Consider the following 22,637-nt stretch of genomic DNA (forward strand, 5'->3'; position numbering starts at 1 on the left):
TTTATTAAATATGTAACAGTTGTAGAAGTAGAGAATTCAATAACCAGTCTTTTGAACCATGGAAAGAGAACTCGGTCGAAACCTGTCGAAACCACCGAGATATCTCGGTTTCGCATGAAATCAAGACGAGATGTGGGTGGATTTTAAAAAGTCACTTGTTTCGACCAGTTTCGACTGAAACAATCCATATTTCACAAGTTTCGACATTCATGCCCATCGAAACTTGGGAAACCTGGCTCGAGACTAGGACAGACAGTTATTTATGACAGAAACTAGGACAAACACTTATTTATGCCTAATATTATTTCATTTACTTAAGATATTATTCATAAATAAGCAAATACCCCTTTTTGAGTCTAATAAAAATAGTTAAAAATCAAATTCCAGAAGGATAAAAAGTCAACCCCCCCAGTTCAAGCACAAAAACTGGATTTTCGGCGGTAGGTGAAATTTTCAACTTTCTAATGCTGGGTTTTTTCTCAAATCTATAAATTCCATAAATCTTAGGGTAAATTACACATCATCCCCTGGTTTTCAAACGAAACTCAGATCACCCCCTGATTTTTGAAAAAATTCAAATCACCCCTGGTTAGGACCCCAATATGACAAATTAGTCCTTACTGTTAGAATTATGTTAAGTGATGATGTCAGCCAGTTAAATAAATTTAAATCCCTAAACTGCCCTTAAACAATGTTGAAGATGAAGGGTAGTATTGTAAATTTAATTCTAATATTTTAGTACAAGGGTAAAATAGTCTTTTCACACCAATAACTAACTGCAGACTAACATCGTTATTGTAGAGGGGGTGATTTGAATTTTTTCAAAAACTAGGGGGTGATCTGAGTTTTGCTTGAAAACCAGGGGGTGACGTGTAATTTACCCTGAATTTTAATATGGTAAAACATTGGTAAAAACCAAAAGTGCGGTAAAATATTCATTTGTTTTGATGTTATAAAAATTATTTTCATTCAGAGCCATTTTTGACAGCATTCACGCACACCAAATTAACTTTGACCAGAACATAACTCCTTCAATTTAAATCAGATTTAAGCAATCTTGGATTTGTTGGAAAGCTATCAAAACAAAGCTTTCTATCTCAACATTAAAAAGTTGAAAAGTTCACCTACCACCGAAAATCCAGTTTTTTTCTTGAACTGGAGAGTTGACTTTTTATCCTTTTGGAATTTGGTTTTTAACTATTTTTATTGGATTCCAATAGGGGGTATTTGCTTATTTATGAATAATATCTTAAGTAAATGTATTTGGCATAAATAAGTGTTTGTCTTGACAACTATGATTCTCAGTACACTGTGTGTACACTAGAAAACTTGGGTAAAAAACCACAAGTACCATTCTGTGTGTGTTTTTTTTTTTTTTTTTGGTGAAATAATTCATGCATTGTATTTAGAATGTCAAAAATAGGTTGTATACAATAAATCAGATAAAAAAATGCATTTCTGGGCCTCGAAACCACCAGGTCAAGTTGGCTAGGAAAAAATCACAGGTTTTGACCATATCTCGGTTTCTAGCTGGTCGAAACCTGGTTGAAACCTTAGTTTTAGAACCTTGTTTTGAACAAGAGAAGAAGATGTAGAGAGACTATTGATGAGGAGAATCCCATAGACCACGATAGGATTCAGTGAATTCCTATCATGGTCAATGACTAATATTTGTAACAATAGAATCAGATCCTTAATAGGAATCCTACTAAGTATACAACTAATTACAGGGAATAATATATTAAATAAACCAAATAGCTAACAACTCACCTGGACACACTCTAACTCTAATTACCTAACTTAAACCACAATAGGGACACTCCCCTTATCTTGGTTTAACACCTAACCAACACAACCACAGGGTTAGACCCCTGCGGTGGTACATATCTCAACACTCCCCCTCAAGCTGGAGCATATAAATCACCCATGCCTAGCTTGAAACAATCCTTCCGAAAAACAGGGCTAAATAAAGGCTTGGTAAATATATCACCCAATTGATTTGCCAAAGAAATAAACTGAGTAACAATCAACTTCTTCATAACTGCACTCCTCACAAAGTGGCAGTCAACGTCAAGATGTGTGGTTCTTTCATGAGACATCAAATTACTGGCAATGCAAATAGCAACTTGATTCTCACAGAACATATTTTATGGGTTTAATAATCAGAAATCCCAACTCCTGAAGCAGTGATTTCAACCATATCAACTCGGCTGCAGTATGAACCATAGCCCTATACTTAGTTTCAGCACTGTATCTAGCCACAGTCCTTTGCTTCTTGCTCCTCCATGTGACAAGATTGCCACCAATAAACATACACTAGCCTGTGGTAGACCTCTTATCACCATCCGCGCCTGCCCAGTCTGCATCAAAATAGCCGACCAAATCAAAATGTTGGTGAGGTCAATAAATAAGCCCCTTACCTAGAGCCCCCTTGAGATACCTTAGGATTCGATATGCTGCCTCCCAGTGAGTTTTCTTAGGTAACTCCAGAAACTGACTAATAACTCAACAGCAAATATATGTCTGGTCTAGTAACCGCACGATAAATGAGTTTCCCAACTAATCTTCTATATCGGTTCTTGTCATCAAATTCCTCACCATCGCTTGTCTCGAATTTCTGGTTTGGATCCATAGGAGTATCAGCTGGTTTAGAAGCAAGCATACCAGTTTCAAGAAAGAGATCTAATATATATTTCCTCTGTGATAGGCTAATCCCTTGCTTACTTTGTAAGACTTCAATACCAAGAAAGTATTTGAGAGCACCAAAGTCTTTCATCTGAAAATGCTGATGTAGATAAGATTTTACTTCTGCAATATTAAACACATCATCTCTAGATATGATAATGTCATCAACATGTTGATTTATACATTTACATTTCCTTTCCCTAACAGTTTGAGCTTTTAGGTGAAACGCTAGCGAATATGACAACACATCATCTCCAGATATGATAATTGTGCATGACAATTATGCATTTCCCACAACTTAGAGCACCTCCAAAGATTTGATCACAAGACTTCCACGGTCCACCTTCACACACAAATATGTATATAACAACTCACCTATGTGGTGGTTGGTATCTAAGCTTACTCTTAGGCTTCGTAATTTTGTACAATTTAACATGTTTTCACCAAGAATCGCAATATTATTTTCCCAAGGGACTTGGACATAAATCAAAATAAAGACCTTGGTTTCCAGCTCCGCCATGTTGCCTAATGATGATTATGACTATGCAATGCTATGCTCTGCACTCCTAGGAGGCATCATTTGAATTATTTTCTGTAAGTATATTAGAGTTGGCACTTGGTGAGTCACCTGCTTGTTAGCTTTCAGCAATTGCAAGGATGATTATACTGTTATTTGCAACTAGTCGTTTTACCTTGTGCATATAAATGATAAATCACATGAATTTGACTAGACTGAAATGCATTTTCTCTCACTTTTCCTTCATAATAACTTTTGCAGTAAATCATTAGTGCCTCCATTATAATATCTTTCGGCCTTTACGGGTCTTACACATGAATTATATCAAATCTGTGTTGAAATGACTTTGCAAAATCAATACATGCAGGGGACTCAAGAATATTCTACGTATGTATATTAAAAGGGTCAACTGTTCGGAATGGGAGCAGATTCGAGTTCCTTCAGGGTAGGTTTCATTTATTCCACAATTTCGCTTAACTGTTTTAGATTTGGAATCTCATTTGTTCAAGTATACTGTTTGCGATTTTTAATTCCCTACTGTTTTTTTTCTTACCCTTAACAATTTTATTTATAATTATATATTAATTATAATGTTGGAGAATATTCCCTAGTCTATTGTGCTAGAATATACTTTGAAATATGAAATTATGTAGAAGATTGTCCTCATATGTATCTCTTTGCATATGGGTTTACAGAAGAGATCTTTTATTCTTTAAAGTTCTAAATGGTGATCATTTTATTTGCTAATGCCCCAGAAATTTCCACCAAAGGAACCCTATTCTTCTAAAAGAGTTTGCAAAATATGATCAAAAGATATTAGATGCTTCTTCGGAGTAAGTGCCTCCAATGCTAAGCAATCTTTCACTTCCATTGACCCCAGAAAGTGTTTGGAACTATTTACTTATTGTCCATGTAATCCCCCAACCTACCTGCCCTTAGCTCTGAGTACTAGTTGAATTAAGATTGTTCATAAGCAACCATCATAACTAATCTTACTCTTCCAGAGTTTTTGTTTGCTAAAACGGGAAACTCTCTCACAAAAGGATGCATCTTCTGAAAAATACGAGCATGACCTCCAAAATCACCCCATAATGCACCATCAGATGGGATCTTGCCTTTTTTCTAGAAGCCCCGTAGGAGAACAAGGAAAAAAAGGGAAATAAAAGAAAACTCAACCAAAATTTTTTCACTAGTATAAACTGAAGAAAATGATCTAACAATTCTTCTACTCACTTGAACTAAAGATATGTATATAGGTTGATATTAGTTTTAACTTTTAACCTTCAAAATAGTACATAACAAAAATCACTTGCAAACAGGGTAGGGGACAAGGTAATTCCTTTATTTGGGGAAAACATGATGGAGAATCCAAGAGGGATTCTTGCAGGATCGATTCTAAGGACAACCAGATTAAGATCAGGTTGTGTAGGACCAAAGAGGGATAGAAAGGTTGCAAGCTAGGGAAGATGAAGAGTCACCTAGCCACAGTTTAAGTTTAAGGTGGTTTGATGGAAGGTTGAAGATGATGGAGATGATGGTGATAGATGAAGTTGAAATTAAGAGAAAGAAAATAAATAGAAAATAAAAGATAGCTTTGGCAGCCTAGAGTCCCACTAGTTGCCTAACCGTTGGAGTCCCACCTTGATGCCACTTGAGTCTTACAAGCAAAAGTTCTCACAATAGGATTTTAAAAAAAAAATTTCTGGGTTGCCTTTGAGAGCAGCCAAGACTTGCATTATATAAGAGGGGGGGGGGGGAGGCTTTAAAAGCCTTGAGTACATCAAGTAGCATTAAAGTAAACTCTTAGAATTCCAAAGCCCCTTTGGAATTTCCCATACATAGATACCAAATCCTAGACATGGAAAACTACCCCCAAGACCTAGAAACTAAAACCAATAAAACATTAAAGACATAATACATGAATCTAGGAATATGAAAAGATTAATACTAGACTTTAGACTAATACGTAGAAAATTTAAAAAACTTAACAAACAGCCTAGGAATAGGGAAAGGCTTATAAATATGCCTAGGAAACATCTAGTATAGGAACATCTCCCCCTGAGCAGGAATTTCATTATTATTTGTAATCTCCCCTTGTATAGGAACATCTCCCCCTGAAGTAGAGGGAGGAACAAGAGCAGGAACAGACTCATCGTGCACATACCGAAGGGGGGGGGGTTCTATGGTCAGCACATCTTCACTAAAACTCTCCCCATGAAGAGGTGGGGACGAATAATAGGAGAGAGACTCATAAAAACAACATCCATACTTACCATAGTACGTTGGGTAGGAGGATAATAATACTTGTACCCCTTTTGGGTGGCAGAGTAACTTAAGAAAATGCAGCGGAGACCATGAGCCTCAAGTTTACCAGGAGATCTAGTGTCCCTAGCATAACAAACACAGCCAAACACCCTAGGAGGAACGATAAAAGAAGAAGAACCATGTAATAGGTCAACTGGGGACTTGAAATCAAGGACCCAGGTAGGTAGCCTATTAATCAAATAGGCGACAATGAGGACAGAATCCCCCCAATAAAATGAGGGAATATTTTGAGCAAACATAAGGGCTCGAGCCATCTCCAAGAGATGACGATTTTTTCTCTCAGCCACTCCATTCTGGCTGGAGTATCAACACAGCTGGTCTGATGTAAAATCCCATGGGCAGCAAGGTATTGTTGGAACTGACCTTCCATATACTCTGTCCCATTGTCGCTTCTCACAATTTTGAGAGTCGTATTAAATTATGTCTGAACCATCTTATGAAAATGCTGAAAACATGAAAAAGCTTAATTTTTTGTATGCATCAATTAAACCCAAGTAGTTCTAGAATAACAATCTATAAAGGTGACAAACCAATGATGTCCAGAAATAGAAACTTTGCGACTAGGACCCCACACATCAGTATGAACCAAATGAAAAGGGAAGAACATCTTTTATTAGAAATAGGATAATTTGAATGTGTCTGTTTGACAAAGACACAAGCCTCACAAAAAATTCTTCCTTATTACAATTTCTTACCAAAGCTGGAAATAAATGAGATAAAGTGCCTAAAGGGGGGGGGGGGTTGTCCTAATCTTGAATGCCATTGGTGTAATTCAGAGGAGAAAGAAGATGGCTGACTCAATTGAGAAGATAATGCTGTAGGAGGAAGATGACCATCATCAAGCAGGTACAATCCACAATGCATTTTACCACATCCAATCGTTCGCCCCGTGTCCAGTTCCTGAAAAACACAATGGGTTGGAAAAATGTAACCTTGCAATTCTGATCTTTAGTAAGACTACTAATTGAAAGAAGATTAGTAGTACAATTGGGAATAAGTAATACTGAACACAAGGTAAGGTATGATGAGAAACTAATGGAACCCTTTCCTGAAATGGAGGAGAGGGAGCCATTAGCCACCCGGACTTAATCCTTGCCAGAAGTAGGAGAATATATATGTATGAAAGAGGCTGGAAGAACTTGTCATGTGATCAGTGGCACTGGAGTCTATAATCCATGGGGAAGAGACAACCAATGCACAATGACCAGCAAACGAAATACCTGAATGGGCAAAGTGGGAACCTGATGCAGTGGAAGAACTGGCAGGAGGAGATTTAGTAGAAGTAGCAGAAGCCTGTAACCTATGCCTGAGAGCCTGCAATTCTTCCTGGGAGAGACCATGGGGGTAGTAGTAACACTTTAAGTGTGATTAGCTTTGTTTTTAGTTTTACCACGACCACGTTTGGCTTCAAAGTCAGCAGGTTTCCTATGGAGTTTCCAGCAAGTAGCCTTAGTGTGATAAGGTTTGTTGCAATGTTCACACTTAACAGGTTCCTTGGTGGAAGTAGCAGCAGTAGGAGAAGCATCAGTAGTAGTAGGAGCAGGGTTGGAACCAGCCTGTAGGGCAGACCTATCCGTAGGAGTATGAAGCATAGCAGCCCTACGAGTCTCCTCTGTATGGACCAGAGCATATGACTGCTCCAGTGTAAGGAAGAGAGTCCTACCAAGAACTTGAACACGAATAGGGTCATACTCAATGTTCAGACCTGCCAAGAAGTCATTGACTCGAATTTTATTGACATGCTTTCTATAGGCAGCAATATCAGCGGGAGTTGTAGGCTGAAAAGCACAGTAGTGATCCAATTGGTGCCATAAGCTTTTGAGAACATCATAGTATTGAGAGATATAGAGCTCATTTTGAGTGGTGTCATATACTTTCTTTCTTATTTCATACACCTGAGCATCATTCCCAATCTGTCCATATGTCTCCTTTGCAGCAGCCCAAATCTGATGTGCAGTGTCCAATAACAAATAACCACTGAATAAGTCTGATTGCATAGGATGCGACAAGAAAGACATCACCATGACATCATTAGAAAGCCATCGGTCATGAAGAGGACCAGGGTCAGATGGTGCAGTAGTGGTGCCAAGGAGATGCCCAGTAAACCCACAGTCAACAACAGTTAAATAGGTAGAGCGGGACCAGATCAGATAATTTGTCCCATTAAGTTTAATAGCAGAAGCATAAGGCAGATATTCATTCTTGTGGTAGCCATCAATGCTGGAAGTAGCAGTGGTAATTTTTGACCCATTCATATTGACTTCAAAGCAGCAAAAATGCAAGTTGTCGATGCTGCCAGCCAAGAGCCAAAACAGAAAAAAATTAAGATCGATATCGGCAGAATCGATCCAAGGAGGGAAATCTGTAAATCTTCAAAAACTTCCACGAAACTGCAGGAGAATTAGGTACCAGCCTGCCCGAGTGCTCCTTGAAGTAGAAGAAAAAGCCCTCCAAAAATCAGCAAGAGTTGAAACCTGTAACCCTAAAATCGATAAGAGTCAGAGTTTTGGAGATTGATCTAGGGGAATTGTCTTCACTCTTCAGTTGTGGTGTAAACCTGTGATAGTTTCTGTTCAAGGCTGCTAATATGGATCTCCAAGAAGGAAATCAATCCTCAAAGCAAATAGAGGCACGATCTTCAAGAAGGGCAGAACTCCAAAAATCGCAGAAGGGAGAAGCAGCAGCTATTGATCTCAATTGGTATTTAGAACATTGTTTGAAGAGGTTTGATGAAGGGCAGCATCTAGATCATAAGATCACCTCATTAGAGCTGCCCTAAACTGGATGAAGAGAACCAAAGGAAGAAAAGGGAGAAGAGATCGAGAATAAGAGGGAGGGAGGGAAAAAAAATGATGGAGGGGAAGTTTTGAAAACCTAGATCGGAGAATTTGGCTCTGATGCCATGTTAACAAAACAGAATTTTAATGGATGCTTGAATGATCAATTTGACCAAGCAAGCCATATATTTATAATATCAGAATTACATCCTAAAGGACAGAATTTTTCCTACTCTAGTAGAGTCGGCAGTACATAAAACATAAAAAATATAAGCCCAAAAAGGACCACAATACCCCCCACGGTATTCTGGTGTACATTATTCAACAGTCCCCTTTTTTGAGGTGCAACCTCATTTGAAGTAAAGCACCTTTTCTTACTGTTCTTTATCAGCCCACTGTCCAAGACAGCCACTCTATGAGAAGTGACAATGATTGTTAGATGACAATTTTCAACCTTGCACTTCCAAGTTCCTTTCATATGGACATTTTTACCTAAATGGTCATCGAAAGCTCTTAAAGAATCTTTCTATCCTTCAAGGATAGTTCAAATTAATCATCTGAAACATTAAAGTTGGATTTGCATGTGTTCCAGATGAATATCCCCCCCCAGCCCCAGGCCGCTTTTTTCCTTGGCTATAGAGGCATACATGCAAATGTATTATGTATTTCTCAGTTTTGCTATATTCCTTTTTGGGTCTTTTGTTTATCATAGAGGCATAATACATCAAAAAATTACTATAGCCATGGAAAACTAAATGTACACTATAGTATTTTTTCTTGTGGTGGTATTATCTGTCATTTCTCTTTTTATTGGTCAACTCTTTTCATCCTCTCTGGTAACTTTTGTTATTTGTTGTAACTTTTTATCAATTTACCATCTTTAAAAAAAATCTTATGATTTACCAAAGAAATTTCCTTTCTTAAATCTTTATTATATGACTTGTTAAGAATTTTTTCCTTTGCAGTGTTAGGTCAATAGTTGCTCTCAATCTTCATAATTATGGGAGTGGAAGGAATCCATGGGGTAATCTAAAGCCAGAGTATTTGGAAAAGGTATGCATCTTTGCACATTTGACTGAGTTATGGACAATGTGTCAAGTATCAGTTCGGGCAGCTTATCGGAAAGCTGGTTTTAAGAGACGTCTTAGAGACATATCAGGGAGATGCTAGATACACACGGATAAGCTTATGATGCATGATTGCATACAAATTGCAAAACAAGTGTTTTTGAGCATTTTGCACCATAAAAAGCAAAAAATACTGATATCTAACTAATATCAGTTTATCTCCGTCATTACAGCATTTATGTGATTCAAATCTTCATTGGCAGTGCAATATCAAACCTACTAATAAATTAAGATGCAATTAAGCAAGAAGAATTGAAAAGGAAAAATTATTTGTGAATTAGGATAAGGTCTAAACCAAGCAAGCAATATGTAAGTATAAACATACTTTTAACTTTCTAAGTATTAAGTAACATGCACTAAGAATATATACATTAACCATGCTACGACTCTACTAGTAATATTTTAAACAAACATGTAGTATGTAACTATCATGGATTTAAGTATCGCACCGTATCATTACGTATCGGCCGATATGTATTGTTATCGTAGGGTATTGATACGATATAATGAGATGTCTCTTTTTTATTTTTTTTTGAAAAAAATGGTATCAATCAGTATCACATTGTATCGGCCGATACGATACGATACAATACGACACTCTCAATACGTATCCATACTCTCGATACGATTGATTTAGGGGTTGAAATTTTTTTTTTAAAGTATTGGTAGGTATCACATTGTATCGGCCAATACATTGCGATACAATATGATACGCACATTAAAAGGCACATGTGACTTTAGAATTGTGATTCCAGAAACCAGAAATCGTCAACAGCACATGGACGAACAAGTTTTCACCCAAAACTTCAATTTTTTGACATCTTTCAGATTTCATGATTGGGGCTTTGATTCCTTGCTAAAAAAAATTAAATCAAGGAAACAAACTGCAATATTGCTTATTTAAATTGTTTTTTGCTCCAAAAGTGTATTTCTATGTGTATCTTGACCTTTTCCATGCGTATCTGTAATGTTCGATACGTATCTCCGATACGATACGATACGATACAATATGATACGATACATCCCTTAAAATCACCTCACCTATACGATAGGTGATACCGATACTTTAAACCTTGGTAACTACTAATAATAAGTACTTCGCATACAGTATAAATCACAAATCATTCTAGATGGTCCAAATATAGGTCAGTTTTCCAGTATATATTTGATACTTGGCAAAAACTGTTAGGTTTTAGAGGAGAAAGAGAAGAGAGAAGAAAAGCTCCAAGGGAGGCAAAGTTCAAACACGATTTGGTGTAATCTGTTATGTCTCTCAACTTGAGACAAACAACCTTATATTGAGAAGAATATCTAATTACACTCAGGCCCTTAGCCTAATACAAATAGCACATAAAATACATAAGTAAGTGTCTAAGTACAAATATACCCCTGAAACTAAGTACTCTTAACACTCCCCCTCAAGTTGGGTGGTATATGTTATACATACCCAGCTTGTCTAACATAAAACTGAAGTGATGAGAACTAAGTCCTTTGGTGAATATGTTTGCCACTTGTTTACTTGTCTTCACAAAAGGGGTACAAATAGTCTTAGACTCTATCTTCTCCTTGATGAAGTGCCTGTCAACCTCAACATGCTTTGTCCGGTTATGTTGGACCGGATTATGTGCAATACTTATGGCTGTCTTGTTGTCACAGTATAGGCTCATAGGTTCTGTCGTCTCAAACCCCAATTCTTGGACAAGTTTCTTCAACCACAAGATTTCACACACACCATGAGCCATGGCCCTAAATTCTGCTTCAGCACTTGACCTAGCTACCACAGGTTGCTTCTTGCTTCTCCAGGTGACTAAGTTTCCCCCAACAAATGTACAGTATCCGGAGGTGGACCTTCTATCAGAAATAGACCCGGCCCAATCTGCATCTGTATATACTTCAATTCTCAAGTTACCATTCCTAGAAAAGAGAAGACCCTTTCCAGGACATGACTTCAAGTACCTGAGGATCCTGTAAACTGCATCAAGATGACCCACCTTGGGTGCATGCATAAACTGACTCACTACTCCCACAGCATAGGTAATGTCAGGTCTGGTGAAGGAAAGGTAGATTAACTTGCCTACTAATCTCTGGTATTTTTCAGCATCCACAAGCGATTCACCACAATCTTTCCCTAGTCTGTGATTCTGCTCAATAGGGGAGGAGACTGGTTTACATCCCAAGTAGCCTATCTCTGTAAGAAGATCAAGAACAAACTTCCTTTGACAGACATTGATCCCTTGCTTGGATCTAGAAACCTCAATCCCCAGGAAATACTTCAATGGACCGAGGTCCTTGATCTCAAACTGTCGAGACAAGTAAAGTTTAAGCTTTGAGATTTCGGCTTCACTATTTCCCGTGACCACAATGTCATCAACATAAACAATGAGAGCCGTAATAGTGCTGTCCTTCCTTTGTATAAACAATGTGTGATCAGCTTGACTTTGAGTATATCCGTTTTGCAGGAGAGCTTGTCTAAATCTTTCAAACCAAGCCTTAGGAGACTGTTTGAGTCCATAAAGAGCCTTCCTAAGACGACACACTTTCCCACTGTCACCAGTATGCTTGAACCCAGGAGGAGGATGCATATACACTTCTTCTTCTAGGTCACCATGTAAGAATGCATTCTTCACATCCAGTTGGTACAAAGGCCAATCAAGATTTGCTGCTATTGAGAGAAGTACCTGGATGGAGCTATGCTTGGCTACTGGAGCAAAGGTTTCCTGAAAGTCAATGCCATACACCTGTGTATAACCTTTAGCGACAAGTCTTGCCTTATATCTCTCCACGGTACCATCAGACTTGAACTTGACTGTGAATACCCGTCTGCACCCAACAGGGACTCTACCTTTAGGGAGCTCAACAAGGTCCCAAGTATGATTCTTCTCAAGTGCCAACATCTGTGTGTTCATTGCTTCTCTCCATTTTGGATCTGCCATAGCCTCTGCTACATTCTTGGGAATAGATATGGAGGAGATTGCCACAGAGAAGGCTATACCTGTAAGGGAAATAGAATCATAGGAAACAAACTTGGCAATGGGATTAGTACATGCCCGATTTCCCTTGCGGTGGGAAATAGGAAGGTCCAAGTCTGAGGATATAGGAGTAGAAGAAGGTATACCTGTCTCGATGGATGGAGACTCAGGATGAGGTGATGAAGAAGGATTTTGGCAAGTTTTCTTTATAGGCAGCCATGAAGTAGGATTTCTCCTTTCCTTCGTATACACCAGTAGCTCCCCCTGTTCTTTGTTCCCCTGTACACGAGGATGCTCCCCCTCAACTACATTCTCTATACAAGGCTCCCCCTCAATAGAACTTCTCTTTCCCTTGTCAATCTGAAAAGGTGAAATAGGAACAGGATAGGAGATAGGAAGTGAGACAGACTCAGGAACCTCTTCACCTGCAATACCACCACCAAGCGATGAACACTCCCCCTGAAGAGGTGACTGAAAAAAAGGTATGGTTTCAAAGAAATGGACATCTCTGGAGAGAAGCCACCGACGAGTGGGAGGATGATAGCATTTATATCCTTTGGAGGTGGAGGAATACCCGAGAAAGATGCACTTTAGAGCCTTAGGATCCAATTTAGTGCGGGCAGATTTGCTAACATGTACATAACAAATACAACCAAACACCTTTGGAGGGAGAGAGAATGAAGAAGACCATGAGGGTAGGACATCAAGAGGAACTTGAAATTGTAAGACACTAGATGACATGCGATTAATAAGAAAGACAGCAGTGAGTAGAGCATCAGACCAAAAAGTTTTGGGAACATGCATGGTAAACCAAAGGGACCTAGCCACTTCAAGAAGGTGGCGATTTTTTCTTTCAGCCACCCCATTTTGTTGTGGGGTATCAACACAGGCCACCTGATGAATAATGCCATGGTCAGAAAAAAAGGTTTCCAAACCACTATACATATACTCCCCACCTTTGTCAGAACGAACAATTTGGATCCGGGTTTGAAATTGGGTATACACTAACTCATAGAAATTTGTAAATGCAACATGGACATCACTTTTATGTTTCAACAAGTACACCCAAGTAACCCGAGAATAATCATCAATAAAAGAGACAAAGTAGCGGAAGCCACGCAAAGAGGTAACAGGGGAAGGCCCCCAAACATCAGTATGTATAAGATGAAAAGATGAAGTAGATCTATTACCATTGGATGTATAAATTGTTTTACAACTTTTGGCAAATAGACAAGGTTCACAATGAAAAACATGAGAGACTGGAAAGGAAGTAAACAAGTGAGGTAACTGTTTCCTCATAACAGAAAAAGAAGGGTGTCCCAACCGACGATGCCAAAGCAAAATGTCCTCTTGAGTACGTCCACCTTCTAGTCCACAAACATAGGATTGAGGTTGTACAACAGAGGAAGCACCAGTCTCCAAAACATATAAGCCGTCAGCTTCATGACCACTGCCAATCACCTTCCTCGTCACCAAATCCTGAAAAAGACAATGGGTAGGAAAGAAGGTGACAAAGCAGTTCAAAGATTTAGTCAATTGGCTAACGGAAAGAAGGTTAGTAGCAAAGTTGGGAACATGAAAAACAGACTTCAGGGGTAAGCAAGGTGTAACCTGGATATCTCCCTTACCAGAGATGGAAGAGAATGTACCATCGGCAATTTTTACCTTATCTTTCCCAGAACAAACAGAGTAGGAATTATACAGCTGGGACCTACCAGTCATATGATCCGTGGTGCCCGAGTCAATAACCCAAGGTGTGATGCCGGAGGAGGAAGAGTCCTGTAGTGCAGTAGAAGTATGAGCTGCAGGTGAACTGTCCAGGTGGACTACAACCCAGCGAAAGGCAGCAATGTCAGCTGGGGAAAGAGAGGATGAATCAGCTTCAATGACCCCAACATGAGCCTTAGGCCCCTTCTTCCGCTGTCCCTTCAGTCCCCCAGTGGAACCAGGTGGGGGCTTCCCATGGAGATCCCAACAGAAGTCCTTCGTATGTCTAGTTTTACCACAATGGTCACATAAGAATCGGCTCTTCAAAGACCCCTTAGCAGCCCTCTTATCAGCTCCCTTAGTGGAGTCCTGAGGGATGGAAGAAACAAGAGCAGAGCGCTCAACAGTGGTGTTGATACTAGTCTCCATGGCACCCCTACGGGTTTCCTCACTCTGTAGATATCCACACACCTCCTCTAGTGAGGGAAGACTAGGTCGGCCAAGGATTTGTACCCTTAGAGGCTTAAATTCAAGAGTCAGGCCACCAAGAAGAAATAATACCCTCTCCTTCTCAAACAACTTGTGTACCTTGACTTCATCATCAGGACACAACTGAAGATCTCTATAGTGATCATACTCCTCCCACAGGCCCACAACAGGACAATAGTAGTCAGAGATGCTTCTATTACCTTGGCGTTGGCTAACAATCTGTTGGAGAAGTTGGTACACCTTTGTAGAGTCTCCAACACGATCAAAGATACGGGCTACACTGTTCCAAATATCTTTGGCAGTCTCTTTACCCATAAACCTCCGTCCAATCTCAGGCTTCATTGAGAAAAGAAGCCAAGCCATCACCAGTGAGTTCTCAGTGTCCCATTTGGAATACCCTTGATCGGTAGGAAGAGATCTTTCCCCTACACCTAAGGATCAGTTTCATGGATCGAGACCAATCTAGGTAATTGGTATTGTCCAACTTGACAATGGGAAGCTGCACATTAGGGTTCTCATATGAAGGGACAGAGGATGATGCAGCAAGTGGGTCTACAGACAAAGGCAAGGCTGTTTCCTTATTTTTGTCATCCATATTTAACTCAAATCAAATGCTTAATAAGTCCGAACAACAGTATTTCAACCACAGCCGCTGCTCCTTGAACACAGCAGTAAAAACAGGCAAAAACAGAGACCAGAAAAACTGAAAAAAGGCTTGTAAAACCCAAACGAAGCAGCAAACAGCAGCGGAGCAACAAGGGTAAGTCTTCCTTACCCAAAAACGATGCTGTATGGCCCAAAGAAAGCAGCAAACAAAGCTCAAACTAAGAGCTGGATCACTCCAAGAGATCAGTCTGGCGGAACTGGGAGAAAAAACTGTCTGGCCGAAACTCAGATTCTCTCCTCTGATGCTACCAGCAAACTTGAGAGGATCAAATGATAAGGAAGAAGACTTCCAAACGATGCTAGAGCATCTGGTTGCTCCCTATTTGGTTGTCAAACAAGGAAGGAGAAGCTTGGTGAAGATACCCCAAGGTTTCCTTCGCAAACCAGCAAGAACAAGGAGATTGCAGCTCACTCCAGACTTCCACACAACCTTCAAACTCCAGGAAGAAAGTGCTCTGATACCATGTTAGGTTTTAGAGGAGAAAGAGAAGAGAGAAGAAAAGCTCCAAGGGAGGCAAAGTTCAAACACGATTTGGTGTAATCTGTTATGTCTCTCAACTTGAGACAAACAGCCTTATATTGAGAAGAATATCTAATTACACTCAGGCCCTTAGCCTAATACAAATAGCACATAAAATACATAAGTAAGTGTCTAAGTACAAATATACCCCTGAAACTAAGTTCTCTTAACAAAAACAAGCAAGAAAAGCCAAGATTCCTGCCAAAAAAAAAATTTTAACCTACTTCAACCCTTGGCTTTGATGTTGATGAGCTTAATTGCAAATCATTGCTTGTTTAATCACTTTTCCTAGGTCCTTTTTGAGTGGAGATGGGATCCACTTAGGTTTTGGCCAAAAAAGCGAAGTAGGAAGAAGTTATTCTTTTAAAACTAGGATTTTTGGGTTATAGCAGCCTGTGTATTGAATATATCGGTCCGGATAGGTATCAGACCGGCCCTTGTCACTTTTGTATATAAATATTTTTATGTATCGGTTCCATATTGTATCAACATGGTCAATCTCAAAACTTATTGACTGGTACGGCCAATATGTTTCAATACTTGATACCATGCTTATGGATATCCTGTAGTTGAAAGTAAAGTTTCAACAGTTATGATTTGGTGCGACTTTTTACAGTAAATTCAATGGTGATACAACTAAACACAGAGAAATAACAAGGGCTCTGGCCTTCTGCTATGTTATGACTTAATATCATAATGTGAGTTTTAACAAGCACAGAAATAAGAACTGGAGATTCAAATGTAAATGGATACATGTGGAAAGTAATTTATGGATAATCTACTACAGAAAAAACTTAAATAACAGTACCTAAAATAACCAGAGGAAAAAAATGAAATAATGATACTCTATCTAGAGTTTGGCTCATCATCTTTCAAGCATCTCTAAGGTTTTCACTAGAAATTGGAAATTCATACTTTTAGATCCAATATATACTAAATATATTTATACTTTACTCCAATTCAACTAGGCCTTATCCCAACTAAATGGGGTCGGCCACATGGATCCTATTTTTTCATTCAACAATATTCAAAGCCATACTTGTTGTCAACCCAAATCCATGCATATCTTTTCTCATTTCTCTCAAAGTCATTTTTGGTCTGCCCCTTGCTCTTTTAGCTCCTCCAATCTGAATCATGGCTGCTGCTCCTAATCTGTGCATTCATTGGTTTTCGTTGCTATGTCTCTGCCACCTCAAACAACTCTCTCAACTAATCATGTATCATAGGTACTCCTAAATTACCTTTTGCGTGTCCATTTCTTTTTCTTTTTTTTTTTGTCCTTTTCTAGTTTTTCCACTCGTCCATCTTACCATCGTCATCTCAGCTATGTTAATTTTATTGATAATTTGTTTCTTCGCCACCCCACATTCAGCTCTACACATCTTTTTTTCTCTTAAGCTGTGATATAAAATTTTCCTTCAAGTATTAGAACAACGTGTCGATGACACAATGCTCAGGAAGCTCCTGTCCACTTCATCCACTCTGCTCTACTTCTATGTACAGCAACATTCTCTATTTCTCCTTCTTTCTTCCTCTTCAGCTTTATTGGTCTTAGGTATGTAAAATGATTACTTTGAGGTATCTCCCTATTATTAATGCTTACCACCCCAATTTCAATCCTATTTTTACTAAAGCCACACTCCATGTTCTCTGTTTTCCTATGTGGGACTGACCTATGTCAAGGAATCACTGATGGACATACTAGGCCACTGGTAAGTGCTGGCTGTTCTTCGCCTTCACCACCTGTTTTCGTCTGTCTCAATTGTAAGCTTCTATTTCTTTTTCCTGGTTTTGTTTTCCATTGGCATTCACTCTTTTAAATATTGTTTGTCTGGCATTCAGTTAGATTTTGTTTAGTTGTCTTTTCTTAGTTGCTGCATCATAACAAGGTTAGGAAGACAGATGCTAAGAAGAAATGGTCGGAAATTTTAAATTTGAGACGTTGAATGTGTTACTACCTGGGGTTTTAGTGGAAGATAGCCAGGTATATGGTTGCTTGGGTTTTAGTCAAGCTCATGATTGTAGGTCAAAGTGGGCCAGAGTAATGAGGATTGTTCTGTCAGAAAGAGGATTGTTCTGTCAGGAAGTTCCCCAGTTTTATTGATATGTTTGGTCCGACATATCTCTCTCCTCCTCCCAGCCAAAGGATCAATACGTCAGAAAATTAGTAACAATTGGATCATTTTATTTTCATGGAATTATTACTAAATGGTTTGATTTGTATTGAATGGTCATTAATGATTTTCTCATTATTTACTCTTCAGAGAGGTTTTGTTGAGGCCCATGCAGATGATGGCCTTCTTGAAATCTTTGGCCTAAAGCAAGGATGGCATGCTTCATTCGTCATGGTGGAGCTTATCTCTGCCAAACATATTGCGCAGGTACCACAGTCACCTCTTAGTATGGAATATTCTAGGTCTGATACATGGAAACCTTGACTTTCATGATGCACATAAATTTATTTCATGGTCAATAAATGTATTTGGATCTTGAAGTTGAAGCTTAATTTCTGTTCTGTTTATGTAGCATAGCTATTTTATATACAATTGAGATTTAAAGTGGGTCATTTAGTGGTATCATTTTTTGGGTTACTATTGAATGACTTATTGTGAAAACATTTGATTGTCCATTCAAACCTGTATGAATTATAATTGAATGTGAAAACATATGATTGGGAAGTCAAACCTTTATGAATTAATAAAAGTGGTGGAGAATAAAATTCCTTAATCAGTAAAGGGGCTGCGTTTTATAGAAGGGGATGGTTATCTTATATTATATACCTGTATATTTGTTTGTTATCGAATGCTCGATCCTTATAGGGACACAATTCATAATTGTATTCAAAGGAATAAGCTCACTAATAAACAAAATTTTTGACAGGATGCATTAAAGGAATTAGAGTCAGACCTTGCATTCAGAGTCTGGCCTGCTGGATAATCGGTTAACTGGTTCCTCCCTGACAGTCCTAAGAGCATCCCTTATATTTTCCTGCACCAAAGCGTTTCATGTGTGTAGACCACCCCCCTCCCCCAGGGAAAAGTTTGCTGAAATACGAAGAGTAAAGTTGTGCCTGTTACAACCGCTTATCCCAAAAGCTCGAGCTGTTACGTAAGGGCTACAACAATGTACATCAACACATTACAGCCCCCTCCCCCCCCCCCCTCCCCACACACACATACACACTGTTCTGCACGTGACACCATCATGTGGCACCAAAGGGAGCACAACAACATGTACCACAAACCCCTCGCACGCACTTGGGATCAAAGACCCGATCTCCTGGCACTGATACCATGTTACAACCGCTTATCTCAAAAGCTCGAGTTGTTAAGGGCCACAACAATGTATATTAAAACATTACAACAGTGCCCACAGTAAAAGCATGCATCTTCTTTTGTTTTGAGGGCCACAAAAATGTACATTAAGACATTACAACAGTGCCCACAGTAAAAACATGCATCTTCTTTTGTTTTGCCTGTGTGACAGTTTGCAAAATAAGTTCTGTTTTTCATTCTTCCTGTTTTATGCTCTTCCCAAATTAATTGTTTTGAATTATTATTTTGTTTTCTTAAATGCAAAGACCAATATTTTTTGAAAGATACAAGTTTCTTATGGTTGTCAAGGTGCTTTTATAATATATATTTTCATGTTTTAATGCAAGAGTATCATGCCAATATTTAAGAAACTATTTTTTGACCTCAACTTTCAAAAGTTTGTGCTTGATGTTGTAAAGAATTGATGATTAGTACTAAGTCAATAACCATAATTGTGACTTTCATCAGCAATTTTGAGTTGGGGAGCAGTATATTACTGATGTCACATTACTCCTTTGGAATTACTACGTGTCTTTCAGGCTGCTGCACTTAGGCTAGAAATTAGAGGTGGGGAATGGAGAAAAGCTTATTTGCAGATGGATGGGGAACCATGGAAACAGCCAATGGACAGAGAATTCTCAACATTTGTGGAGATAAAAAGGGTGCCTTTTCAATCGCTAATGATAAATGGAGATTGATTTTTCTGGCTTACCATTGATTTAGGGTTTACATATTGAAGTAAGTTCAAAATTAAAATTAATTTTGGACACCATGTAAAGCTATTTAAATTCTCCTTGGGCTTGTAATTAATGTTCTGCTGCTTAATGACTAGTTTCTCAAATACTGGTGTTTGTGTTTTTTTTTTTTTTGTGTGAATTCTCCATATTTCTATTTCATTTTAGCAAAGAACAATTACTACTAAATGACACTACTTACGCATGGTCTACTAGTGTGTGCACATATTGTAGGAGTATAGGCCACTGGGCCTATTAAAAGTTTCTGGTAGATTGATGGTTGACCTTTATCCTAACTGGGTTTTGTTTGAGTTGTGGAAGAGAACAAAGATGCATGGAGACTTTGGATGGAATCATACTATGTTCATATTTTTTACTATTGTGAATAGTTCGATGTGTTATTTCAAATATAAGCTACCGACATCTTTTCAGGACAGAATAGTGCATTTAAATTATCAAGAGCAAAACTAAGCGGCCTTGAAATGGAATAGCATTTTGTAGGACCTTGACAAAATTTGTTTAAAGGAATAGAAGGTTGTGGTCCGATCCAATAGAAGTATTTTACCAAAAAAATAAAAAATAAAATAAAAAATCCAACAGGAGGACAAGTTTGCATAACAGCTAGAGGCCAACAGGCAAAACAATTGGGAGTAGCCCTAGGGATGTAAACGGATCGGATGTGATTGGAGTCGGATATTCCCTAGCCGAATACAGATACTTCTAAATGGATTCGAATGTGGATTGGATTCGGATTTTCGATCATTCGTTTACATCTCTACCTTGTGTAACCCGGACCTATCTTCCCTTAGCGGTTACAATTCACTTTCAATCCATATCTCTTGTATCATGATTCTCTTTTCATCATATTCTAGATCCTGTTGAATCTTCAAAAATCTTCAAAAGCATTATTTATTTAATATTTTATTATTAGGTATCCGGATTTTTTTCTGGACAGATTTTAATTGGAGTATTTGGATTATTTTCCTGATATCTCTAAACGAATACGGATGTCCTTAAAAAGATACGAATTTGGATTTGGATTTCGGATATCCATTTACATCCTTAAGTAGCCATACATATATCCAGCCTCTCCCGAATCAAGCCAGGATGTTTATGCTTATTGGTCTAAGTTTTATCTAGATCCCCTTGAAAAAATTTTAAATGCTGCATAGATATAGGTAGCAGTTTAAGATCTACCACTTGACATTTTGTTTCACATAATAAAATAAGATCAAGTTTAGAACATTGGTAATGAGTTTTCAAGACTTTATTTTTATTTTTTTGTGGGGGTTAGAAAGAAGACTTATTTCAATGTTAAGTTGAGTCACTCATGGCAGGAGTGGAACACATCTTAACAATTCATGGATCGAAATTGGGCTATACAAGTCGTACACGTCATGGATAGTGCCCTCCTGGTCAGTGAGTCAACCAAGTTGTTAAATCTCCCTTGGAACAAAAATGAAAATACAAGATACGATTGTCTAACTAAGCTGTTAATCTCTCCTTTGTAAATAGGAAATTACACTGTTATCTGGCTCAACTTGAATCTTCTCATATCCTTCAGAAATTGACTCAAGCATTGCTGAGCAGATAGCCATAGCCTCCCCTACAGCTGCATCATCAAAGACAGCTAGAGCATGACCATATGAGTTATGACAAATAAACCCAAAATCACCCTTGGTTGTTCTAGGAATAAGATTTGCTTCACAATTAATCTTAACATAATCTGATGAAGGAATGGTCCAAGAAATAGATGGCGCATGAATAGAAACTGCATCAGGTTGCCCTCCAGAGTGTGTTATAGATTCAATATCAGAAAAGCCAACAGTATCAGATCTTGGAAAACCCAGGTGATTCATCTCAGAGTGTCCAACAGGGATAGGAGACTTTGATAATCCTAGTTAGTATGATATGATGCTTGAATCACCTCCTCAACAAAAAATATAATCGTTCCTTGCCAGCTAGAGTAGCCAACAAACAAAGGTACATCAGGAAATCAAAACAACAACAACCATAATCTTGTCCCAACTAAATGGGGTTGGCTACATGGATCCGAAGAGGCTATGACAGTAAAAGAAATAAGAGAAGTAAAAAGAAATACAAGAAGTAAAAGAAAGAAGAATAGAAAATAAGTAAAGGAAAAAAAGTCAAAACAGCATCCCAGGAACATTCCCCTACAAGGGGTCGGCTACACGGGTCCTAGTCCTCCAAACAACTCTATCTGCGGTCATACTAGGATCGAGCCCTACCACATGCATATCATTTCTTACCACTTCTCCAATAGTCATCTTAGGCCTGCCCCTACCTCTTTTAGCTCCGTCAAACTGAACCTGGTCACTCTCTTCCTTACCGATGCATCCATAGGTCTCCGTTGGACATGACCATATCACCTCAAGCGGTTCTCACGAAGCTTGTCTTGGATTGGTGCAACTCCCAATTTGTTTCTAATATAATCATTCCTTACTCTATCTCTCCTGGTCTTGCCACACATCCTCCTCAACATCCTCATCTCCGCTATACTCATCTTATCTATGTTTCTCTTCTAAACTGCCCAACGTTTCGCTCCATAAGTTATGATTGGTCTTATAACTATCCTATAGAATTTTCCTTTAAGCTTAATAGGCATGCGTTTGTCACATAACACTCCCGATGCACCTCTCCACTTCATCCATCCTATTTTAATTCTGTGGAAAACATCATCCTCTATATCACCCTCTTTGTTAATGGTTGACCCCAAATATCTAAAGCATTCACTTTGTGGTAGCTCTCGTTCTTCAAGTTTCACCATTTCATCACCTCTCTTGGTT

At 38.6% G+C, this 22,637-nt stretch overlaps 1 protein-coding gene across 1 annotated transcript in view; it reads left to right on the top strand.

Moving 5' to 3' along the window:
• The window catches only part of LOC122659713 (diacylglycerol kinase 7-like), a 53,952-nt gene extending 33,938 nt beyond the window's left edge, over nt 1-20,014 (top strand). The window contains exons 9-12 of the mRNA XM_043854821.1: nt 3,570-3,647; nt 9,270-9,357; nt 18,047-18,163; nt 19,636-20,014. Of these exons, the coding sequence (XP_043710756.1) occupies nt 3,570-3,647; nt 9,270-9,357; nt 18,047-18,163; nt 19,636-19,794 (442 nt within the window). The 3' untranslated portion in view covers nt 19,795-20,014. The remainder of the gene's footprint in view (nt 1-3,569; nt 3,648-9,269; nt 9,358-18,046; nt 18,164-19,635) is intronic.
• The last annotated feature ends 2,623 nt before the right edge of the window (nt 20,015-22,637 follow it).

Source organism: Telopea speciosissima, chromosome 4, assembly GCF_018873765.1.
Source record: "Telopea speciosissima isolate NSW1024214 ecotype Mountain lineage chromosome 4, Tspe_v1, whole genome shotgun sequence".
NCBI classification, from domain to species: domain Eukaryota; kingdom Viridiplantae; phylum Streptophyta; class Magnoliopsida; order Proteales; family Proteaceae; genus Telopea; species Telopea speciosissima.